This window comes from Balaenoptera acutorostrata, chromosome 6, assembly GCF_949987535.1.
Source record: "Balaenoptera acutorostrata chromosome 6, mBalAcu1.1, whole genome shotgun sequence".
Taxonomy (NCBI): Eukaryota; Metazoa; Chordata; class Mammalia; order Artiodactyla; family Balaenopteridae; genus Balaenoptera; species Balaenoptera acutorostrata.
The window spans coordinates 29304078-29323522 of NC_080069.1; the positions used below are offsets into that span (position 1 = coordinate 29304078).

Genomic DNA, 19445 nt, shown 5'->3' on the forward strand with positions numbered 1-19445 from the left:
CACCACTCAACACCAGACCTCAAGAACAGCCTGACTCTGGCAGGATTTGGGGTTCTCAACGGGATCAGGTGCTCTCTGCCTATCCTGATTCATGACTTGAGCCCCCAGCACATCAATTACTGACTTCACCCCATAAAGAGTGATGATGCATCAGTCACCGGGGTGGTCCTGCCTCCATGGAGTCACTGAGCTAATGGGGCCAGCCAGCAATCAACAACCAGTGGAAAGGACCCCGGCCAGCTCTGAGAGGGGGACGCTGGGCAGCACACTGCGGCGGCTCTGGGCAGTTCTCTGAGGACATGCCAACTGACCTTTTAAATTATCAAGCAGTGTGTCACCTAGTTAAAAATAGCGCAGTGGCTTAGAACATAAAATAAGGTCTGCTCCCTCCCACCTCCACACCCAGCCCAGCTCCAAGAGGCGCTGTCATTAAAGAGCTGACTTTTGTCTTATACTCAAGTCTTGGATTTATCCTGTTTAGCTGGCATCTAAAAACGAAAACTATAGCATATGCAGGGCACCTATGTTAGCTTTGTTAGTTATGTTATTTATAACATGAACCTCTTGCTCCGAACTATAATATAATGAAATCTTTAACTTTGCTGTTGGTTGATGCTGAAATATTGGCAGAAATAATTTTTATTATAACTATAAATAATCCTGTGAGTTTCCTCTAGAATCAGTGACCAGACCATTGGAAGGTCTAGTAACTGAAATATAACTGAAATGTCATCGTCCAAAGCTGTCTGTTGGGGCAGGGAGTGGCACAGTGGGGCAACCCTACGTCCTTTCTGGTTTCCTTCTCCTGGTGCAGCCAAGTTCAGTCGTCCATTGTGGGCTAGTCGAGTTGGCTTCACCAAGTTCCCTTCTGTGTTTTGCAGAAACACTTCCAGTAGCTGTTTCACCTAGGGTGCTGGGAAGTAACCTTTGGGTTCTCGAGTGTCTGAGAATAAGTCTTTGGGCCTCGTGGTTTGATGTCCCTTTGGCTGGTGATAGAATTCCAGGTTTGAGCCGGCACGTTGAGGATGTTGCCAGTGTTGCCGGTGAGACTGGGTGCCTGTCTGGGTGTTCCTCAGCAGGTAGAACTTGATCTCAGTCTTTGGGAATCTCACTTTTGCTGGAATGAGACTGGAGGTGGGTCATTTTTCATTTACTCTGACCTGGCCTTGGCACATGCTTTTATTCTAAATAGTTCTTCTTTTAGCTCAGGGAAATGCTATTCTGCTATCTTCCTCCTTCCTGATATCTGTTTTCTGCTCTTATAACTCCTGTTCCTTGTTGTTAGGACTTCCAGCTGGTTCTTTCATGTCTCTTGATGTTTTTCTTCTATTTCTCTCATTTGGTTTTCAGATGCTTTCACTTTATTTTTTACATTTGAAAAATGGAGGTATAACTTACACATGATGAAACACAGATCTTAAGTGTATAGCTGATGAGCTTTGACAGATGCATGCGAAGGTGTAACCCTTGTCCTCTGTTATAATGTAGAGTGTTCCCGTCGTCCCCCCACACCTCCCCAGGTTCTCAGCTCCTGCATCTTCCCCCACCAAAGAGGCAAGCCCTTGTTCTGGTTTCACCCCCACGTGTGAGTTCTGCCTTTTCTGGAGTCTGGGAGATATTATGAATGGAGCTGCTGTCAATCCTTTGTTTTGAGGTGGTTACCTTGGAGGGGAGTGGCTGGATCTAGAGCAGGGGTGAACCTGCCAAGGGCTCACTGAGGCTTGTACCAGCTTGCACTTCCAACAGCTGTGTGCCCAGCGGGAGCCCAGCTGCTCTCAGATGCCCAGTGGTTGGAATGATCCATCTTTTTATTTTAGCCCTTCTGGTGGGTGTGAAGTGGTATCTTGTGCTTGTAATTGGCATTTTCCTGGTGACTCATGATGCTGAGCATGTTTTCATGTGCTTATTGACCGTTTCTTCATCTTCTTTTGTGACTTTGCTGTTCATGTCTTTATTGTTGAGGTATGGGAGTTCCATCTGTATTCTAGATGTAACTCCCATGTCAAATACACGTATTGAGAATACGTTGGTGGCTTGACTTATTTTCTAAAACAAAGCATCACCTTTGATGAGTAGAACATGTTTCCATGTTATTGTCTTGGTTAAATGGTTACTTTTTTGTATTTAGTGTTTCATTAGATTACAGAATATCTTATTCTTAAAGTATGGAGCTTTAATTTGCAAAAGCTCTTCCTTGATTGTTTCTTTTTAAGGAGAAGCTGCTCTTATTTATGTGTGTCAGCCTCTTGGATCTTTATGAGGACATGAACTAGATTTTTTTTTTGAAGTCGCTTTTGTCCCTGAATTATTTGTTTTTCTGGGATCAGTCTTGGTATATCTTTGCTCTGTTGGTGATTATGCCGTCCAGTCCCACTTGTGCGTGGAGTGTCTGATGAGGGTTTGTTGGGGTGGGCCTGGTGGGAGGGAGAATGCCTAATGGGTACAGTGCCACTTGGGATAGAATTCCTTAACCAGCTGATCTCGTCATGATTCCAGGGCCCTCCTCTTCTCTTTGGATTGGTTGGAGTCTGGCTTGATGTCCTCTGAGGTCTTTCAAAGGGCCCGAGGGGTTTTGGCCTGTGATTTTTTTCAGCTCTGATTTCTCCCTCCATTTGTCCAGATTTATCCATTTCTGTCTTCCTAGAACTCCTCAAAACGTGACGTTTTGTGTTCATTTGTATTTATGTTTCTTTCTGAGAGCCCTCCTGGTGGGAGGGTGAAGGCGTGGGCTTTGTGGGCTGATTGGGCCGTGATGGAGGTGACATTGGGGATACACACTCAGGCTTGGGGAGAAGGCCGTGCTGGGGTCCCTAGAGGTAAGATTCATCCATGAGTTGAAGTTGAAGGCAACAGAGCTGTGAGTGCTCTGAGGTGGGAATCCTTTGGAAGGTTTTGGGAAGGGAAGGGCCAGGATCTAGGCTGCAGGGGCGGGATGAGGCAGGGGGCAGGGTCGGTGATGGATGGGGGTCAGGGAAATGCTGGAGCAGATGGGGTGGGGACAAGCAAGGTGCTTGCGGTGTTGGAATGTGCTGCGGGTGTCAGTGGTCTTCCTCCAGAGACGTGGCTGGAGCACACTTAAGGGCGACACCCCAGAGGTGGCTCCTAGTACTTTGATGGTGGTGTTATAGTTCCCACTTAAACTTAACGTCCAGCTTAGTGCTCAGGGTGCAGGTGTTCCCAGGCCCCAGGAATAGTGTCTGCCATGTCCTCTAGCACTGATGCGGGCATGGCTGGGCCTCTGCTCTTCTTCTCTGTTCTTGTCTCTTGTCTCTTGTCAGCATCTCCTGATTTTCTGGTTGTCATCTGCTGTGGTTGTGAACATATTCTCAAAGTTATGTGTAAATTAGAAGTAAACGGCTGCTTCTTTCTTTTAATAATACTCACTAAGTAGGTGTGGAGGCAGCAAGGTTTCAGAGCTGTTTTTAGGGGACAAGCTCATGAGTATTGCAGTGTGGGTTTTGGAGGTGTCTCTGGTTCCCGGAGACCATTTTGCCTCAGCCCTTCTTGAGCAAGGAGGAGCTCATTCAGGATCAGTGAGGCTTCAGGGTCTGATGTTGCAGATGCTGGAGAACCAGGAGCAACTTGTGCCGGCTTTCTAAGTCAGAGGCCTGCTCTGCTCTCTGTGGATAAAGAGGGGAAGGACTTGGGTCAGACTTCCCTCGACCCTAGATGTCTAGTCCTTTCCATCTGCTGTGCTCTGTGTGTAAGGAGACGAGCGAGTGGCCTGGCAGATTCCTGGCCCTGGCTCCCTGGAAGGCCTCTGCCTGAGGCTGCGCAGGGTGTCCCTCTCAGCCTGCGTGTGTTTCTCCCTAGGACCGGAAGCTCACCAAACTGGAGAGGCAGCGGTTCAAGGAGGAGGCCGAGATGCTGAAGGGCCTGCAGCACCCCAACATTGTGCGCTTCTATGACTTCTGGGAGTCCAGTGCCAGGGGGAAGCGGTGCATCGTGCTGGTGACTGAACTGATGACCTCGGGGACGCTGAAGACGTGAGCGTGCCACCTGCCCAGCCAGCCGGGGCCTCGGGGTGGGCTTGACCCAGGGCTCAAGAGTCGCGATGGCTGAGGCCCCAGGCCTCCTATCTGCTTGGGGTGGTCCTGGCTGGTGTGGCCAGCACCCCTCTCTCAGAAGTGCCCCTGTTTGGGTGATAAATACACAGCCCCCAGCAATTGGAAGCCCCTTCCCCACACGAGCCGTCGGTGAGCCACACCCCCACCCGCAGGTACCTGAAGCGGTTCAAGGTGATGAAGCCCAAGGTCCTGCGCAGCTGGTGCCGGCAGATCCTGAAGGGCCTGCTGTTCCTGCACACCAGGACGCCCCCCATCATCCATCGGGACCTCAAGTGCGACAACATCTTTATCACCGGACCCACAGGGTCTGTGAAGATTGGCGACTTGGGCCTGGCCACCCTCAAGAGAGCATCCTTTGCCAAGAGTGTGATAGGTAAGCCCGTCTCCAGGGCACCTCCCCACCCCTCGGGGTCACCGTCCTGCAAGAGTGAGGTGTGCTAGTTCTGCTCCCTTCCTGTGCCCCTGTGCCAGACTGCAGCCCTGGATGCCCTGTGAGTCCCTTGGCTCTGTCCCTTGGGTGGTGAGGCCGACTGGCACCAAGGGGCTGTTGGTGCTGTGCGTACTTGGGAGTGGGAAGGAGGTCCGGAGGACAGAGGGATGTGGGGACTTTGTGGTCAGTGAGGCTGGAGCTGGCTTCAGTGGGCTGGGGGGTGGGTAGGGTGCCCCAGGCCCTGAGGCCCACAGAAAGTAGCCCTTGGGGTACTTTGGGGCACAGAGTGAGCGTGTGGGGCATGGGGGCTGAGGGATTCCATGTGGATGGCAATTTGCTGGCCATTCCTGCCTCTGCATTTCTTGTCCTCCTCTGAGAAGCCGCTCTGTTGCTCTAGTTGCCACGAGGAGACGGTCTGCAGCTCGTGCCAGCCCCGTGTGAGGTCCTGGTGTGGTCCTGATACACAGTGGGCACTATGTGTCCACCAGGCCCGGTGGGAGCCCCTCCAGGCCTTGCAAAGAGAGTGCTTGGAGGGACTGTGGGGCAGCCATTTACGGGGTTCAAGGTGTCTGGAAAGTGCCAGTGTGCTGCAGGGTCAGGTGGCTCCAGGATGTGGCTCTGGAAGCTTGGATCAGGTGGGATTGGGAGAGGCTGTCCTGCGTGCCATGATGTGAGGGCTTCTTCCCACATAAGCAGAATGAGAGGGTGATTCAGGGCTTTGCGAGTTCATGGTTTTGCTGTATGGTTGGAGACAGAACTTGACCTGTTGGTGGAAAATGAAACCGGTGGGCATTTGGAAACTTCTCTGGCAGGGTAGTGGGTTTGAAATGTGACATCTGGGGCAGGGTGGCCACTGGGGGTGCCCTGTGGACATGGGGCCTCCGGCTGAACAGGGAAGCTGAGTGGTAGGGCAAGGGTTGACCCAGGCCTCAGTTCCCTATCTGTGAAATAGGTGGAGCAGGTGAGGGTCTAGCTGTGGGACACACCCCCAGCCTGTGAGCCGCTGGCGGTTTCCAGGCAGGTTTTGCAGATTTGGCCTTGGCAGTGGGGGTTTCCTTGGTGCCTCTTTTCCCTCTTGGAAATGGACTTTCCAGTTGTTGGGGTGCGATGAAGCCTGGGTGTTTCCAGGAGGCACAGTGAGCCGCACAAAGGGTGCCTGATTTCATGGGGCTCCCCGGTCACCCCACCTTTTGCTCAGCTGGAGCCCACGAGGCTCCACACTCATTGTAAATGGGGGCTGATTAACGCATCTAAATAGGCCCTGGCCTCAGCAAGGGGCCTCAGCTGAGTGGGGGGGGGGGTCTGTGGTAAGGTGGGGGATCCGCCAGGATGACGCTTTCCCTTCCATGCTGTGTGCAGGGTACCTGCAGGGCGGTTGATGCTGTGGACCCATTCTGGGTGCAGCCGTCAGAGAGGTTTTGTGCAGATAAGACGTGGCCCACTTGAGACATCTGGGTGGCAGCCTCCCAGATGCTACCCATGACCCTTGTGGGGTTTGTCCCGGAGGGCCACTTGTATCTGATGCTGTCATGGTGTGCTCTCACTGCGTTTGTGCTGGGTCCTGAGTGGGTGGAGCTGAAGTGGGCGCAGTCCTTCCTGCAGGTGTTCACAGCCATGGAGGCTGGGATGTGGGGGATGTGGGGCCATGGGGCTGAGGAGGTGTGCCCAGAGGTCCCTGGACAGACACATGTGTGTGCGTGCCAGCACACACACATTCTTATTAACATTTAGATTTAAATGGCTACATTGTAAGGAAGGAGAAGAAAGTTCAGTGTCTGTGGCCCAAGCACATGTGCAGAACTGGTGTCCCCCACCATCCCGGATTGGTGGAGCTGGGTCCCACACACACCCACTGCCCACCCTATCCCCCCCAAAGCCAGGACATCTGGGGGCCTTGGGGTATTTCTTGTAAAGCAGCATTCCTGGTTCCCAAGGGTCTCAGGAGAGACTGAGCTGGGTGATTGGGAGTCCTGACCAGGTGAGTGGGGTCTCCCCAGGCCAGCTCAGCTCCCAGCTTCTTGCCAGCAACCCTGAGGCTCCTTTCTCCCTCTTCCCCTATAGATGGATATAGCCAAGTGCAAAAAAATTTTCCGTACAGTCATATGGTTCAAAAGCCCAAAAGGATGAAAAATTCCTTGTGCAACGTCCCTTGAACTCCTGTTTTCTCTCTACTCATCATTATTTCTGATGGGATCTTCCAGAATTCTTTATGCGTGTGTGTAAATCATAACATAGATTCTTGTTTTTCCCATTTTTTACCCAAACTGTTAACTTTTTTTGTTAAACATATAGTACATCTTAAATTGAAATTATAGGTAAAGGAGAAAAAATTAAAATCACCCTTAATCTACCTGCATCCCAGGCCCCCCCACAACCCCCATGCTTTTTAACCCAATAGTTTGCGCTGTTTTGCATCTGCTTTTTAAAAAAATTGGAACATTTTGAGACTCTTCCAAAGTCAACAAAGATGGAGTAGTGAAAATTAAAAGCAGCCTTATTGAAATTGATGGCCCCTTTTCTTTGCATTCAGCTTGACAGATGCTCAACTGGACCTATTTTAATAAAAGGAGTTTGTGATTTTTAAAGCAAATGTTTGTTACAGGAAAATGAAAAACACCAGACTAGTGTAACTAAAGGAAAAATCAGCCGTAACCCCACCTCCTAGTTGAGTCATTTTGGTCTGTGCTTATCGTTTTATATGGGATGCTCAGCATGCATGTGCAGTCATATATTTGGCTTATTTTACTCAGCCTATGTGAGTCTCTCACATCCTTAAAAATTCAGAGTAAGCGTTATTTTAAAATCTCTTGTGCTTAGAATGGATGGGCAGTTCTCACCATAACACCTAGCTGGTACCTGCCAGGTGAATGGTACCTGCCCAGCTGTCCCCAGGCAGCCATCTTCAGTGAAGATGATCACTGTCTGGGCTGCTGGGTGCTCTGCTTGTCTAGGGACATGGGAGGCTTTCTGGGGTTTTGCAGTGTAAGGAGCTATGCGGTGGCCACACGTTTTTGCCTGCTCGGGGTTATCTGGGCCTGTGGCCAGGAGGGGTGTGCTTAGGCTTCTGCCTCCTCAAAGAGGCACCTCTGCCATTTCTGACACAAACCCTGTCTCCTGGGAAGTAATGGTCTCTCAGCTCTGTGGTCAGGGGATGGCACTGTGAACTGATCCAACCTGGAATCAGGAGGGTCCAGGGGGAATTTTGGGGAACTTCTGTCAATAAAGCAGAAGCCTGTTTGAATCCTGCATTCCAGGACCAATGACAAGGAGCATGGGGGCAGGGCCAGCCCTGGCTTGTGGATGGGGGAGGAGGCATGGGGCTCTGAGAGGCCCAAGGGTCTCCTGGGCCCAGTGACCACTGACCCTGCATCTTTTGCTCCTGGGCGCAGGTACCCCTGAGTTCATGGCGCCAGAGATGTATGAGGAGCATTACGATGAGTCCGTGGATGTTTATGCCTTCGGGATGTGTATGCTGGAGATGGCCACCTCGGAGTACCCCTACTCGGAGTGCCAGAACGCCGCCCAGATCTACAGGAAGGTCACCTGTGTGAGTCCACCGGCCACTGTGACGGGCTGTGCGTCCCGCGCTGGGCTCTGTGTGCTTTGTAAAATCCTCACAGAAGCTGTGTGAGGACGGGAAGGAAGCCAGTTTACAGATGGGGGAAATAGAGGCTTAGTGGGTAACTCAGGTCTCTGAGCTGCGGTGGAGTAGCAGCAGTTGTCATGTGGGCCATGGGCGGATCCTGGAGGCTGTCACCGGGGCCTCACGCAGCTCTGCGGGGCTGGAGCACCGAAGGGGCCTCTCCAGGACGTGCCCAGGCCGCCTGTCCATAGAACCCCTCCTCTGTGCCACCTGGGGGCTGCTGGCTTTCCCACCTTCTGGCATGTGCCCAGGCTTTGACTGGACGGTTTCAGTTGTGAGAACAGCATCCTGTCCTCCCCCTGTGGCTGTCCCGCTGGGTGGGGAACACAAGGGGGAGTATCCAGGGCAGGGCAGCTGGGGCTGGGGCTTTTCTGGGCCCTGGCAGCTCACTGTCCATTTGCACCTGCGGCCCCAAGGCCCCACCCCCCGAGCGCTGGTTGCCTCGCCCCCGCCGCCCCCGATGCAGCCTCCTCACTTCTGCAGAAGCATGAGGAGCCATGGTTCTCGCCACTCCGGAGCGCCCGCCCTTATCCCGCCCTCCTCCTTGAGCCCTTCCCGCAGGTTGCAGCTTGCTTCTGTCCTTTGGTTCTTAATTCTAAGTTATCTATGGGTCATTTATTTACTTTGAGCCCCTCCTGTGTGCCGCTGAGGGTGCAAGGTGGGAAGAGAGAATCCTTGGTTGGCAGCACTTGTGGGCATGGGTCAGAGACCCACAGATAGGTGTGCAGCTCCCCAGTGGTGCTGACCGGAGAGGTGGGCCCATCGGCTGTGGGCAGTGGTCCTCCAGGGGGACAGGGGAGGGACCCAAGGGAGGTTAGGGCTGCATTGCCAGGCCTTGAAGGGGTGCTGGTGCCCAGGGTGCAGGTGGAGCAGCTGCTGACCTTGGTTCTGGTTGCACATGTGGATGGGGTGGTGGTCCTTCTGCTGGGCTTGGGGAGACAGAGACCTGAGTCCCCTGGGCACATGCTCCTCGGCCACTCTGGTTCTTCCACCAGCCCTGCTGCCCCCCATTTAGGCCCTGGGAGACAGGACACTAGTCAGGGTCCCGCGGCTCCTACGTGGACCCATGTTGGTTTGGGTAAAGCTAGGCTCGGCCCCACCTTGCCTCCTTGAGGAAATCAGATGAAAGGTGCATTCCCTGATCCTTGGTGTTTCCTCTGTTTGCAATAACACCCTTGTGCTCTGGGTCCTCTGGGCCCTCACGCTACACCCACACGCTGGTCCAGCCTCCAGCATCTGCTCCCGTCCTTGGGGGTCTCTTGGGGTCTTGGTGCCCATAGTTCTCAGCTGCCCCAACTCTGTGCTTCTGAGCCCAGAGGCGTGAGCCCCTTCAAAACAGCAACTTGTTCTTCTGGCACATTCTTTACCTGCTTTGGGGGCCTCAGCTTTCCAGAGATTTAAATGACAGTGTACGTACACACTTACCTGTATTTATAGTTTCTCAGACCACCTGCCCCCACCCCCGTAGGACTGTGGCCTTTCTTGCTGGCATAGGTAAACTTCTTTTTCTGTTGGCTTCAGTGGAGTGGCACGGGGTTCTCATCTTAGGGGGACCCCTTGTCTGCTTCTGAAACCCAGGGTGCTGTGTCTGTTGCTGCACAGACTCCCCTGCATGTCAGGCACAACCTGACCCCAATTGGTTATGGCCAGAGGTCATAGGCAGGGGTTTGGTGGGCACCATGGGGCCCCAGCTGGGTGGTGGGAGCTGCTGGGGATACTGCACTCCCAGGTCTGCCCCTGGGCTGGGGGTGCACCTCCCCTCTCCCCCATCCCTTTCTGTGGGAAAATGTATGCTTTAAAAAAACAAGCCAGGACAAGACCTTTGAAGGCAAAGTTGTTTTGAAGGAGGAAGAACATGATGGTTGAGCCCTCACTGTGTTCAAAATGCTTAAAAACCAGGATCCCCTCCCCCCAAACCCCACCCTGAACAGATTGCAAATAAGACCGGCAGTCCAGCCCCTGTTCCTCCTGGAATCCTATCTGCTTGTGGGATTGACACTCTGCTCCCCCCATGCCTCTGGCTGCATGCCCCTAGCGCCCGCTGGGTCTCTGGTCGGCGTGAATGCTCAGCCACCTCCTGCTCCCGCTGCCTGAAAGTCATCTGACGTGGCTGCTGGCTGTGGAGTTCCGTGGCACAGTTGTTGCTTGCAGCCCCCTCAAGCCACCAGGCCTTGGAAGTCAGCCCCGCCGGTGACCACAGTGGGGCCAGCAACAGTGACCACATAGTGACTTATGCACCCTCCAGGGGGCTGTGGCGAGAAAGGCCAGCTCTTTAGGGTTCCTTGTCTAGCCTCCAAGACCCTCTGGGCAGCTGGCATGGGAGGCCCTGGCTGGCCGGCGGGTGGCCTCGGGCAGGTGTGCCTCCCCGGCCCCCTCCGCTGTGCAGTAAGAGTGCACATGCTCCCCTGTGGGGAGCTGGGTTGGGCAGAGTGAGCATCGTTGATGTCTGCTCTGAGTCTCCCCTGAATCTTTCTCTACCCCAGACCTCACTACTCCCGACAGCCCTTCAGTGGGGACTTAGACTGAAACAGCCCCCCCGACCCCAACCCCAAACAAGGCTCGTGCACTTCCTGCCTTCTCTTCTGCTGGGGTGAGTGTGAGGTGCGCAAGAAACAGACCCCAATTTGGTATTAGGTGACTCTGCTCATGTCATCTTCAGGGCATCAAGCCGGCCAGCTTTGAGAAAGTGCATGATCCTGAAATCAAGGAGATTATTGGGGAGTGTATCTGCAAAAAAAAGGAGGAAAGGTGAGTTCCCAGGCAGCATTGGATCTGGGCTGTTGCTCTGGCTGAAATCGCTTCCCGAGAGAAGAAGAGCATTGGAGATAGGCCACTTCAGGCCACAGGCATACCGGGTCCCAAGAAGCCTGCTGGGTGGTTGGTGGGCAGCCCTGCCCGAGCTCTGCTGCCTGGAACATGCTCCCTGGCTTTGGGGACTGTCCTAGAGCCCCCAACCCCTTTGTTGGCTGCTTCTCGCCCACCCAGCCTGGAGTGTGGGCGCTACTGGGGCCTCATTCTTCCCTTGTTGCTTTTTTTCTGTGTTGTCCCCAGTAAGCCTATCCATCCCCCCCAGCCTGGAGGACACCGCCATGCCAGGCTCCCCAGTGAGTCTCATCCTGCCCTCTCTCTCTGCTCCAGGCTGCATCTTTCATGTACCTGTTTGTCTGACCCATCTCAAAGTCCCACATTCAAGTCAGAGCCCTTGAGATGCCCCCCAGACCAGCTCCCACCTCAGATCAGGGCCCTTCCTTCCTCAGCTGGTCAGCCAGGATGCTAGGTGTGTGTTCTGAGCCTTCCTCCTTCCTTCTTCCCTCCCCCATCCCTCTTCCCTCTTTCCCTTTTTCTTCCCTTCCCCCTTCCTCCCTCTTCTCTCCTCCCCACTCCTTCCTTCCTCCCTCTCTCTCTCCTTCCTTTCTTCCCTCCCTCCTCTCTCTCTTCCCCACTCCTTCCTACCTTCCTTCCTTCCCTCCCTCCCTCCTTCCCCATCCCTCCATCCCTCCCTTTTCTCTCCTTCCTTCCTCCCTTCTGCCCCTTCTTTCCCTATCTCCTCCTTTCTCCCATCTCCCTCCCTCCTCCCTCTCTCTTCCTTCTCCCCCCTGCCCTTCTTCTCCTGCCCATTCCCCACCCTCCCCATTTCTCCTTCTCCTCGCCCCGCATACCTCTTCCTCACTCCCTCATGTGCCCGCCCTGCCCTTGCACACCCAGCTCATGCCCTCTCCCCCGTTTCTGTGCCTAGCACTGATCACTACCCTTTTCTGTCCTCTCTCGTGTAGGGGCCTGTCCTGATCCCCAGGCCTTCTCTCTTGCCCCCTGCAGGTTATCGTGTTCTGTTTTTTAAACAAAAATACTAAAAAACTGTGAAAAGTATATCACATCAAGTACAGAGACCACCTCCCAGACCAGGACAGACAGAGCCCCCAGGGCTGTGACCTCTGCGCCCCCAAGGGCCCTAACTCCTGACCTTCCCCAGGGTCCCCACAGGCATTTGTCACCCTCCCTGAGGGTTGTCACCCTATTCTCCCCCTTTCATTCATGGTGGCTGTCTGGGCGGCATGGTTCCATCCGCCCGTGGGGTGTGTTGTCCTCAGCAGCCATCAGGGATGGGCCACTGGAACTCGAAGGCCACGGTGACCACAGACAGGATGCTGGGAGGAAGCCAGTCCCAGGACAAAACAGGGATCTGTTTGTGCCAGAGACAGGAACTAGACGAGCATTTAGGGATGTGGATTTGGGCAGCAGAGTGGTTAGCATGGCAACACCCGCCCCCCATTCCCGTGCTGAGGAGCCTCCGAAAATGTCCCTGCTTCCTTGAGGCCAGGGTCCCTCAGGTGGTGAGCTGGGGAGGTGGGGGGGCCTGCCTCTTCTGGGTCCAGTTCAGTTTTACCTGGAGCCAGGTATCCTGTGACAACTGAGAGCTCCCTAGCACCTCAGCAGGCTTTGACTACACAGTGCAGAGCCTGATTTAAACATTCTTTTCTGAATTACCCAAGTCTCTTAACAGTGGGGATGTTTAATTTTTATAATGAGAGGAAAAAAGAAGGCTTACATATTATGCAGTTAGATGTGTTCAGTAGTAGGTTTTTCCTCTTCCCCTGGGAGATAGGGAACGGAGATGTACTATTTTGTGCTGCCCTCAAGGGCAGAGACTGCCAAGTGGGTAGTACAGTCAGAGGACTTTCTAGAGGGAGCTGGGCTGGTCGTGGCCCCTGCACCCCGTGTCCAGGACCCCCTCAGCAAGTGTGCCTTTGCCCTGCCTGACAGCCATCCCCTCCCCAGGTACGAGATCAAGGACCTGCTCAGCCACGCCTTCTTCGCGGAGGACACAGGTGTGAGGGTGGAGCTGGCTGAGGAGGACCATGGCAGGAAGTCCACCATCGCCCTGCGGCTCTGGGTTGAGGACCCCAAGAAACTGAAGGGCAAGCCCAAGGACAATGGGGCCATAGAATTCACCTTTGACCTGGAGAGGGAGACGCCGGATGACGTGGCACAGGAAATGGTAATGTGTGCTTGTTCCTTAGCAAATCTGGGTACGTTTCTTGAAAGTGTGTGGTTTCCAAAGATTAGAATGAAGTCAGAAAAGGAGCGTGGTCCTGCAGTGGGTGGGCAGTTCTGGGAACAAGGATCCCTGTTGGTCGAGTGCAGCTGTGAAGGACAACATAGGTCCGAATCACCCTGCTGTACAGATGCAGGACATCACCTTGGAAATGGTGCAGTGAAAGGGTATCGTGGACCGGTGCGGAGAGATCCCTGGGGACTTTAGCATATCAGGAATAGCCCTGTTTTGACCAGATTCTTGCTAACTTTGTGCAGGTGTGGGCCTCTGGGTTTGATCTTTATTTCACTTTGTTTCTGTGGGGCATTGTGGTTTGGAGGGCCTGGTGAGAGCAGGAGAATAAAGATGTTTTGTATCACAGAGGGAAAGAAGTATACGTGAGAAATGAGACACTGATTTTTACTGGAAAATCTGAGCAAGAGTAAAAATCTGCATGCTTGTTGCAGGAGACTAAGTGCTTGGCTGTGCCTGTCATAGCCACAGAAATGCATGCCCTTTTTTTCTCTTTTTTAAAATAAATGCGTCACTGAAAATAGCACATCTATCAAAAATGTAGTAAGTCACAAGGGTATGGCCGATGGAGTCTTTACAAGTGGATTCCCTGGACCCCAATAGGTTTTTTTAAATCAATAAAATATTTTTAAAAATTGAGGTATAGTTGATTTACAATGTTCAGGTGTACAGCAAAGTGATTCAGTTATGTATATGTGTATATACATGTATACGTGTGTGTGTGTGTGTGTGTGTGTGTGTGTATATATATATGTTCTTTTTTAGGTTCTTTTCTAACATAGGTTATTACAGTATATTGAATATAGTTCCCTGTGCTATACAGTAGGTCCTGTTGTTTATCTATTTTATATATAGTAGTGTGTATCTGTTAATCCCAAACTCCTAATTTATCCTCCTCCCAACTCTTTCCTCTTTGGTAACCATAAGTTTGTTTTCTATGTCTGTCAGTCTATTTCTGTTTTGTGAATAAGTTCATTTTTATCATTTTTTAAGATCCCACGTATAAGTGATATTGTATGATACTTGTCTTTCTCTGACTTTACTTCACTTAGTATGATAATCTCTAGGTCCAACCAGGTTGCTGCAAATGACATCATTTCATTCTTTTTTATGGCTGAGTAATATTCCTTTATTTTATTTAAGTAATATTCCTTTATATATATACAGTATCACTTTTTTTTTATCCATTCATCTGTCAGTGGACATTTAGGTTGTTTCCATGTCTTGGCTGTTGTAAATAGTGCTGCTATGAACATTGGGGTGCATGTATTTTTTCTTTCAAAATAGAGCTTTCATCTTTTCTGATTAATGCCTAGAAGTGGGATTGCTGGATCATATGGTAACTCTATTTTTTAAGGAACCTCCATACTCTTCTCCACAGTGGCTGCACCAATTTACATTCCCCCCAACAGTGTAGGAGGGTTCCCTTTTCTCCACACCCTTTCCAACATTTATTATTTGTAGACTTTTTGATGATGGCCATTCTGACAAGTGTGAGGTCATACGTCATTGTAGTTTTGATTTGCATTTCTTTTTTTTTGTTTAAACTGGGAAAATCTGGATAAGGTGTGCCCTTATTTATTTATTTATTTTATTTATTTATTTTTTGGCTGTGTTGGGTCTGCGTTTCTGTGCAAGGGCTTTCTCCAGTTGCGGCGAGCGGGGGCCACTCTTCATTGCGGTGCGCGGGCCTCTCACTGTCGCAGCCTCTCCCGTTGCGGAGCACAGGCTCCAGATGTGCAGGCTCAGTAGTTGTGGCTCACGGGCCCAGTTGCTCCGCAGCATGTGGGGTCTTCCCGGACCGGGGCACGAACCCGTGTCCCCTGCATTGGCAGGCGGATTCCTAACCACTGTGCCACCAGGGAAGCCCCTGATTTGCATTTCTCAAATAATTAGTCACGTTGGACATCTTTTCATGTACCTGTTGGCCATCTGTATGTCTTCTTTGGAGAAATGTCTACTTAGGTCTTCTGCCCATTTTTTTGATTGGGTTGTTTGTTTTTTGGTATTGAGCTACATGAGCTGTTTGTATATTTGGGAAGTTAATCCGTTTTTGGTTGCATCATTTGCAAATATTTGCTCCCATTCTGTAGGTTGTCTTTTTGTTTTGTTTATAGTTTCCTTCACTGTGCAAAAGCTTTTAAGTTTAATTAGGTTCCATTTGTTTATTTTTGCTTTTATTTCCATTACTCTAGGAGACAAATCCAAAAAAATATTGCTGTGATTTATGTCAAAGAGTGTTCTGCCTATGTTTTCCTCTAGGAGTTTGATAATATCTAGTCTTGCATTGAGGTCTTTAATTCATTTTGAGTTTATTTTTTTATATGATGTTAGAGAATGTTCTAATTTCATTCTTTTACATGTAGCTGTCCAGTTTTCCCAGCACCAATTATTGAAGAAACTGTCTTTTCTCAAATGTATATACTTGCCTCCTTTGTGGTAGATTAATTGACCATAAGTGTATGGGTCTATTTCTGGTCTTTCTTTCCAGTTCCATTGATCTATGTGTCTGTTTTTGTGCCAGTACCATACTGTTTTGATTACTGTGGCTTTGTAGTATAGTCTGAAGTCAGGGAGCATGATTCCTCCAGCTCTGTTCTCCTTTTTCAAGATTATTTTGGCTATTCGGGGTTTTTCGTGGTTACATAAAATATTTTAAATTATTTTGTTCTAGTTCTGTGAAAAATGCCACTGTTAATTTGATAGGGAAAGACCCCAGCATGGCCCTGGAAGGTGGGCTACAGGAGGTGGAGGGGAGGCTGCCTGCACAGGCTCCTGTGGGGAGCCTATCTGCGGGGCCAGGCTGTGCTGACTACTGCTCAGTGAGGCTCTGCTGAGGAAATTGAGGAAATTGAGGCTGGCCATGCCATGTAAGGTGTGGGAGCCACGGACCAAGGGGAACTCAGGAGACCGGGCCTGTGTCAGGTGAGGGGTCCATGGAACTTGGTTTAGGTGGTTGCAGCAGGTTAGGGCAAGACAGGAGTGGGAGGTGCACGGCCAGTCAGGACCCTGCCTTCCACTGAACAGCAGCCTGTGCCCCTGATGGCGTGTGTGGTAGGTGTGACACCCTGCTAATGGCACAGAGCCCATGTCAGGACTCCTTCTCAGCTGCTGGTCACATTCCTGGGCCTAGAAACAGACACCTCTGCTGTAATCGGATTTAACAGTATCGTTTAGCTCCGTGCTTCTGGGAGGATATTTCTATGACCTTGCATAGTGCGCGCTGTTGAATTGCTACATATTTGTTGAGAGTTGCATTAAGATGATTACCAGCTTATCTATTTTAGTATAGTAGTTTGTATTTGTTAATCCCATAGTCCTAATTTGTCCCTCCCCCTCCCTTCCCCCTTTGGTAACCTATGTCTGTGAGTCTATTTCTGTTTTGTATATAGATTCATTTGTATTATTTTTTTAGATTCCACATTAAAAAAATTAAAAAAAAAAGAGAGAGAATTACCAGCCCATCAGTCCTATAATTCAGGACTTCTGCTTCTCCATACTGCGACACTGTGGTCTCTCCATGCTTTCTGCTGAAGTTTAAAGCACAGACATAAGTAACGATCAAGGTGGTGTGCAGGCTGGTATCCTGTGAGCTGAGGTTCAGGAGGGTGGGTTGCATATGGAGAGTGTCCTGGAGGGACCGCGGGGACTGGGGGTACCTGGCTAGCAGCTCCAGGTGTCCCGGTGGCAGGAGGAGCAGAGGGAGGCCTCGGGGGGTTGGCTAGGCCTGCATGGAGATGAGGTGGGTCCCTGGAAAGCCTTGAGGGGGTGTGTCTGTCGAGGTGCAGGCACCTCAGGAAGCACAGGTGGCGAGCAGTGTTCTCGTTCCCCCATGAGCATTGCATAGCGATGGCATGAGAATGACAGGGCACACAGTTTCCACATGGTGACGTGTCCTGGAGGCACCTGGGACCCAGACAACCGCTGCCATCTGCATCTCAGCTGGACCAGGTACCTCCTCCAGCTCCAGCTCTGTTCTTGGTTCTGTTCCAGACACTCTTCAGTTACAAGACAGTGGTGCCCAAACGTGGCCTGGGCCCCTTCCCAGGACCTGCCCACCCTCCCGAGAGGACTCATCCCTTCTCTGCCTCAACATAGAAAATACCTTGGCCCCTGGCCGCAGCACAGATGCTGCCCGGCCCCCAGGTCCTTGCGTACACGCCTGTGCCTGTAGCCACGGCCCGGTCCTCACCAAGTCCCTGGCACCTGACTGGACTCACGGGTGGGAGGTGTCTCCAAGAGTTCACAGTGCAGGCCCTGGGCCCGGCGCCTCCCCCTTCCCTCTCCTCTGTCTCCTTTAAAAGTGCCTTTTCATGGGGAACATCCTCTGTGCTGTATGCCATTCTTGCAGAAGAAGGTGCATCACCGTGTTCAGTTAAGGAATAATAAAAAAACAACACATCCCCAACACTCTGCTTAAGAAACAGAATGAGCCCAGAGCCCTGGAGTGCCTGTGATGCAAGTGACCGCATTCACACAGCGGGGTCTTCCACCTGCGTGAGTGCCCTGGTTGTTACCGGCCGCTGCTCCTGAACCCTGGCTAGACCTGGCTTCTGGCTGGTCCTTGCAGGTCAGTGCTGGTCCTGCAGCCGTTGGCCAGGGTCTAACTTTCCCTCCACTCCCCTCCCCTTCCCACCCATCTGTAAATACCAGAGCCAACTCTGGGGTCTGGGGCTCTCCTTCTCCCTGGGGTCCTGATGGCAGCTGCCTGGGCTTCTCCTGGGCTGTCCCTTGGCCAGGTGTTAGGACCCCGAAGAAGCCCAAGCTAGGCAGAGTTTCAGAGCTCACAACTCCCAGGTTGCTCAGCTGGGTGTTCACTTGCTGATAGCTTCAACTCAACACACACACTTCTTCAAAACATCAAGTAATTTAAAGAGGAGATGACTACGAATGAAACACCAGTGTTGGTTATCATAAACAGAGGGTAACCTTATAAAGGAAGTGCTTTGAAAGCATAGGGGTGTCACTGCACTGCCAGTTCTAGGACTTGGCGCCTGGTCTGGGCTGCCCTGTCGTCAACACCTGAGATTATTGAGTGTTGAGTGTTGAAGATGATGAGGCTGCCTGCCTGAGGCTACCTGGGGGTGGGAGGCAGGCCGATGGGATAGCCTTCTCTTCTCCCTCTACTATCTCCCCCCCAGCAGGTCCTCCAGGGGGCGTGGGGAGGGTGCCGGTGGTGGGTGGGGGATGCACTGGGGAGGCCTGTGTGAATGTGGATCAGAACAAAGATGCCCCCAGGGCTCAGAGAAGGGTGGGCTCTTTGGGGACCTGGGCTGGCTTTAATCTGGAAGTGACCCCTCTTGTAGACCCCCAGGGTGGGAGGGGAGGGAACTTGTAGCCTAGCCCAGGGATTCTCGTGTTTGTGGTGCCAACCCTTCTGCCTACACAGCCTCCAGATAATAGGATGTTCCAGTGTGGCCAAATTCTCTGCTGTTTGGGAAAAAATAGAAGAAACACCTTGGAGAGGATCACTGGGGGGTGACTGTGAAAATGGAGATGGAAGGGAAAATGGGTCATGGGCAGAAAATAGAAATGGCAGGCAAGCGTGTCTGTGGGATGCTTTCTTTCCAGCGGCCTCTGGTCAGGTCAGCCACGTGGGGGTGGCCACTGATGGTGGGTGCTGAACCCTGGCTCGGCCTCTTCAGCAAGTCCTGGCCACGTGCCCAGCCCTGCTCACACCTCCCCGTCCTGGGCTGAGCCTGGCGGGGGCCTCAGGGTGGATGTCTGCAGGATTTCAGCACAGTTCATTGTGTCAAGTGGAGTTGTCTTCTGAAATGAGTCTTTTAAAATAATCACAAACTTATAGAAAAGTTGCGAATGTGGAACAGAACTGTTCAAGGTGACTTCTTTTGGCCAGACCCATGTCTGTTTCCCACAAACAGGGACTTTCCTAACAGCCGCCTCAGCTGTCAGAACTGGGAGAGCAGCCCAGCCCCACCCAGGGTCCGAGTTGTCCAGTGATGCCTTCATGGCAAGAGCGCAGATCAGGGTCGCTCACCACGGTCAGCCCACCGAGGACACTCCCTGAGATCACGTGGTTGAGGGTTTCTGCCAGGGGTCTCCATGTGCAGTTAAAATTAATAACTATTTTGTGAGGAGGTACCTTGAAACTACGTAAATATTCCATTTTCACCAGGCTTGCCGTTTATTTATTTCTGTGTGCACTCACAGTTTCTCTTTTATTCAGTAGGTTGTATGCTCCATTGGTGAGTTACCTATCGCTGACAACAAATTACCCCA

At 51.8% G+C, this 19445-nt stretch overlaps 1 protein-coding gene across 10 annotated transcripts in view; it reads left to right on the forward strand.

The window, feature by feature from the left end:
- The window catches only part of WNK2 (WNK lysine deficient protein kinase 2), a 149270-nt gene that overhangs the window by 38785 nt on the left and 91040 nt on the right, over positions 1-19445 (forward strand). For all 10 annotated transcript variants that reach the window (XM_057547968.1, XM_057547961.1, XM_057547965.1 and 7 more), the window contains exons 3-7: positions 3814-3986; positions 4220-4440; positions 7887-8044; positions 10800-10888; positions 12917-13136. In XM_057547968.1, coding sequence (XP_057403951.1) covers positions 3814-3986; positions 4220-4440; positions 7887-8044; positions 10800-10888; positions 12917-13136 — 861 coding nt within the window. The remainder of the gene's footprint in view (positions 1-3813; positions 3987-4219; positions 4441-7886; positions 8045-10799; positions 10889-12916; positions 13137-19445) is intronic.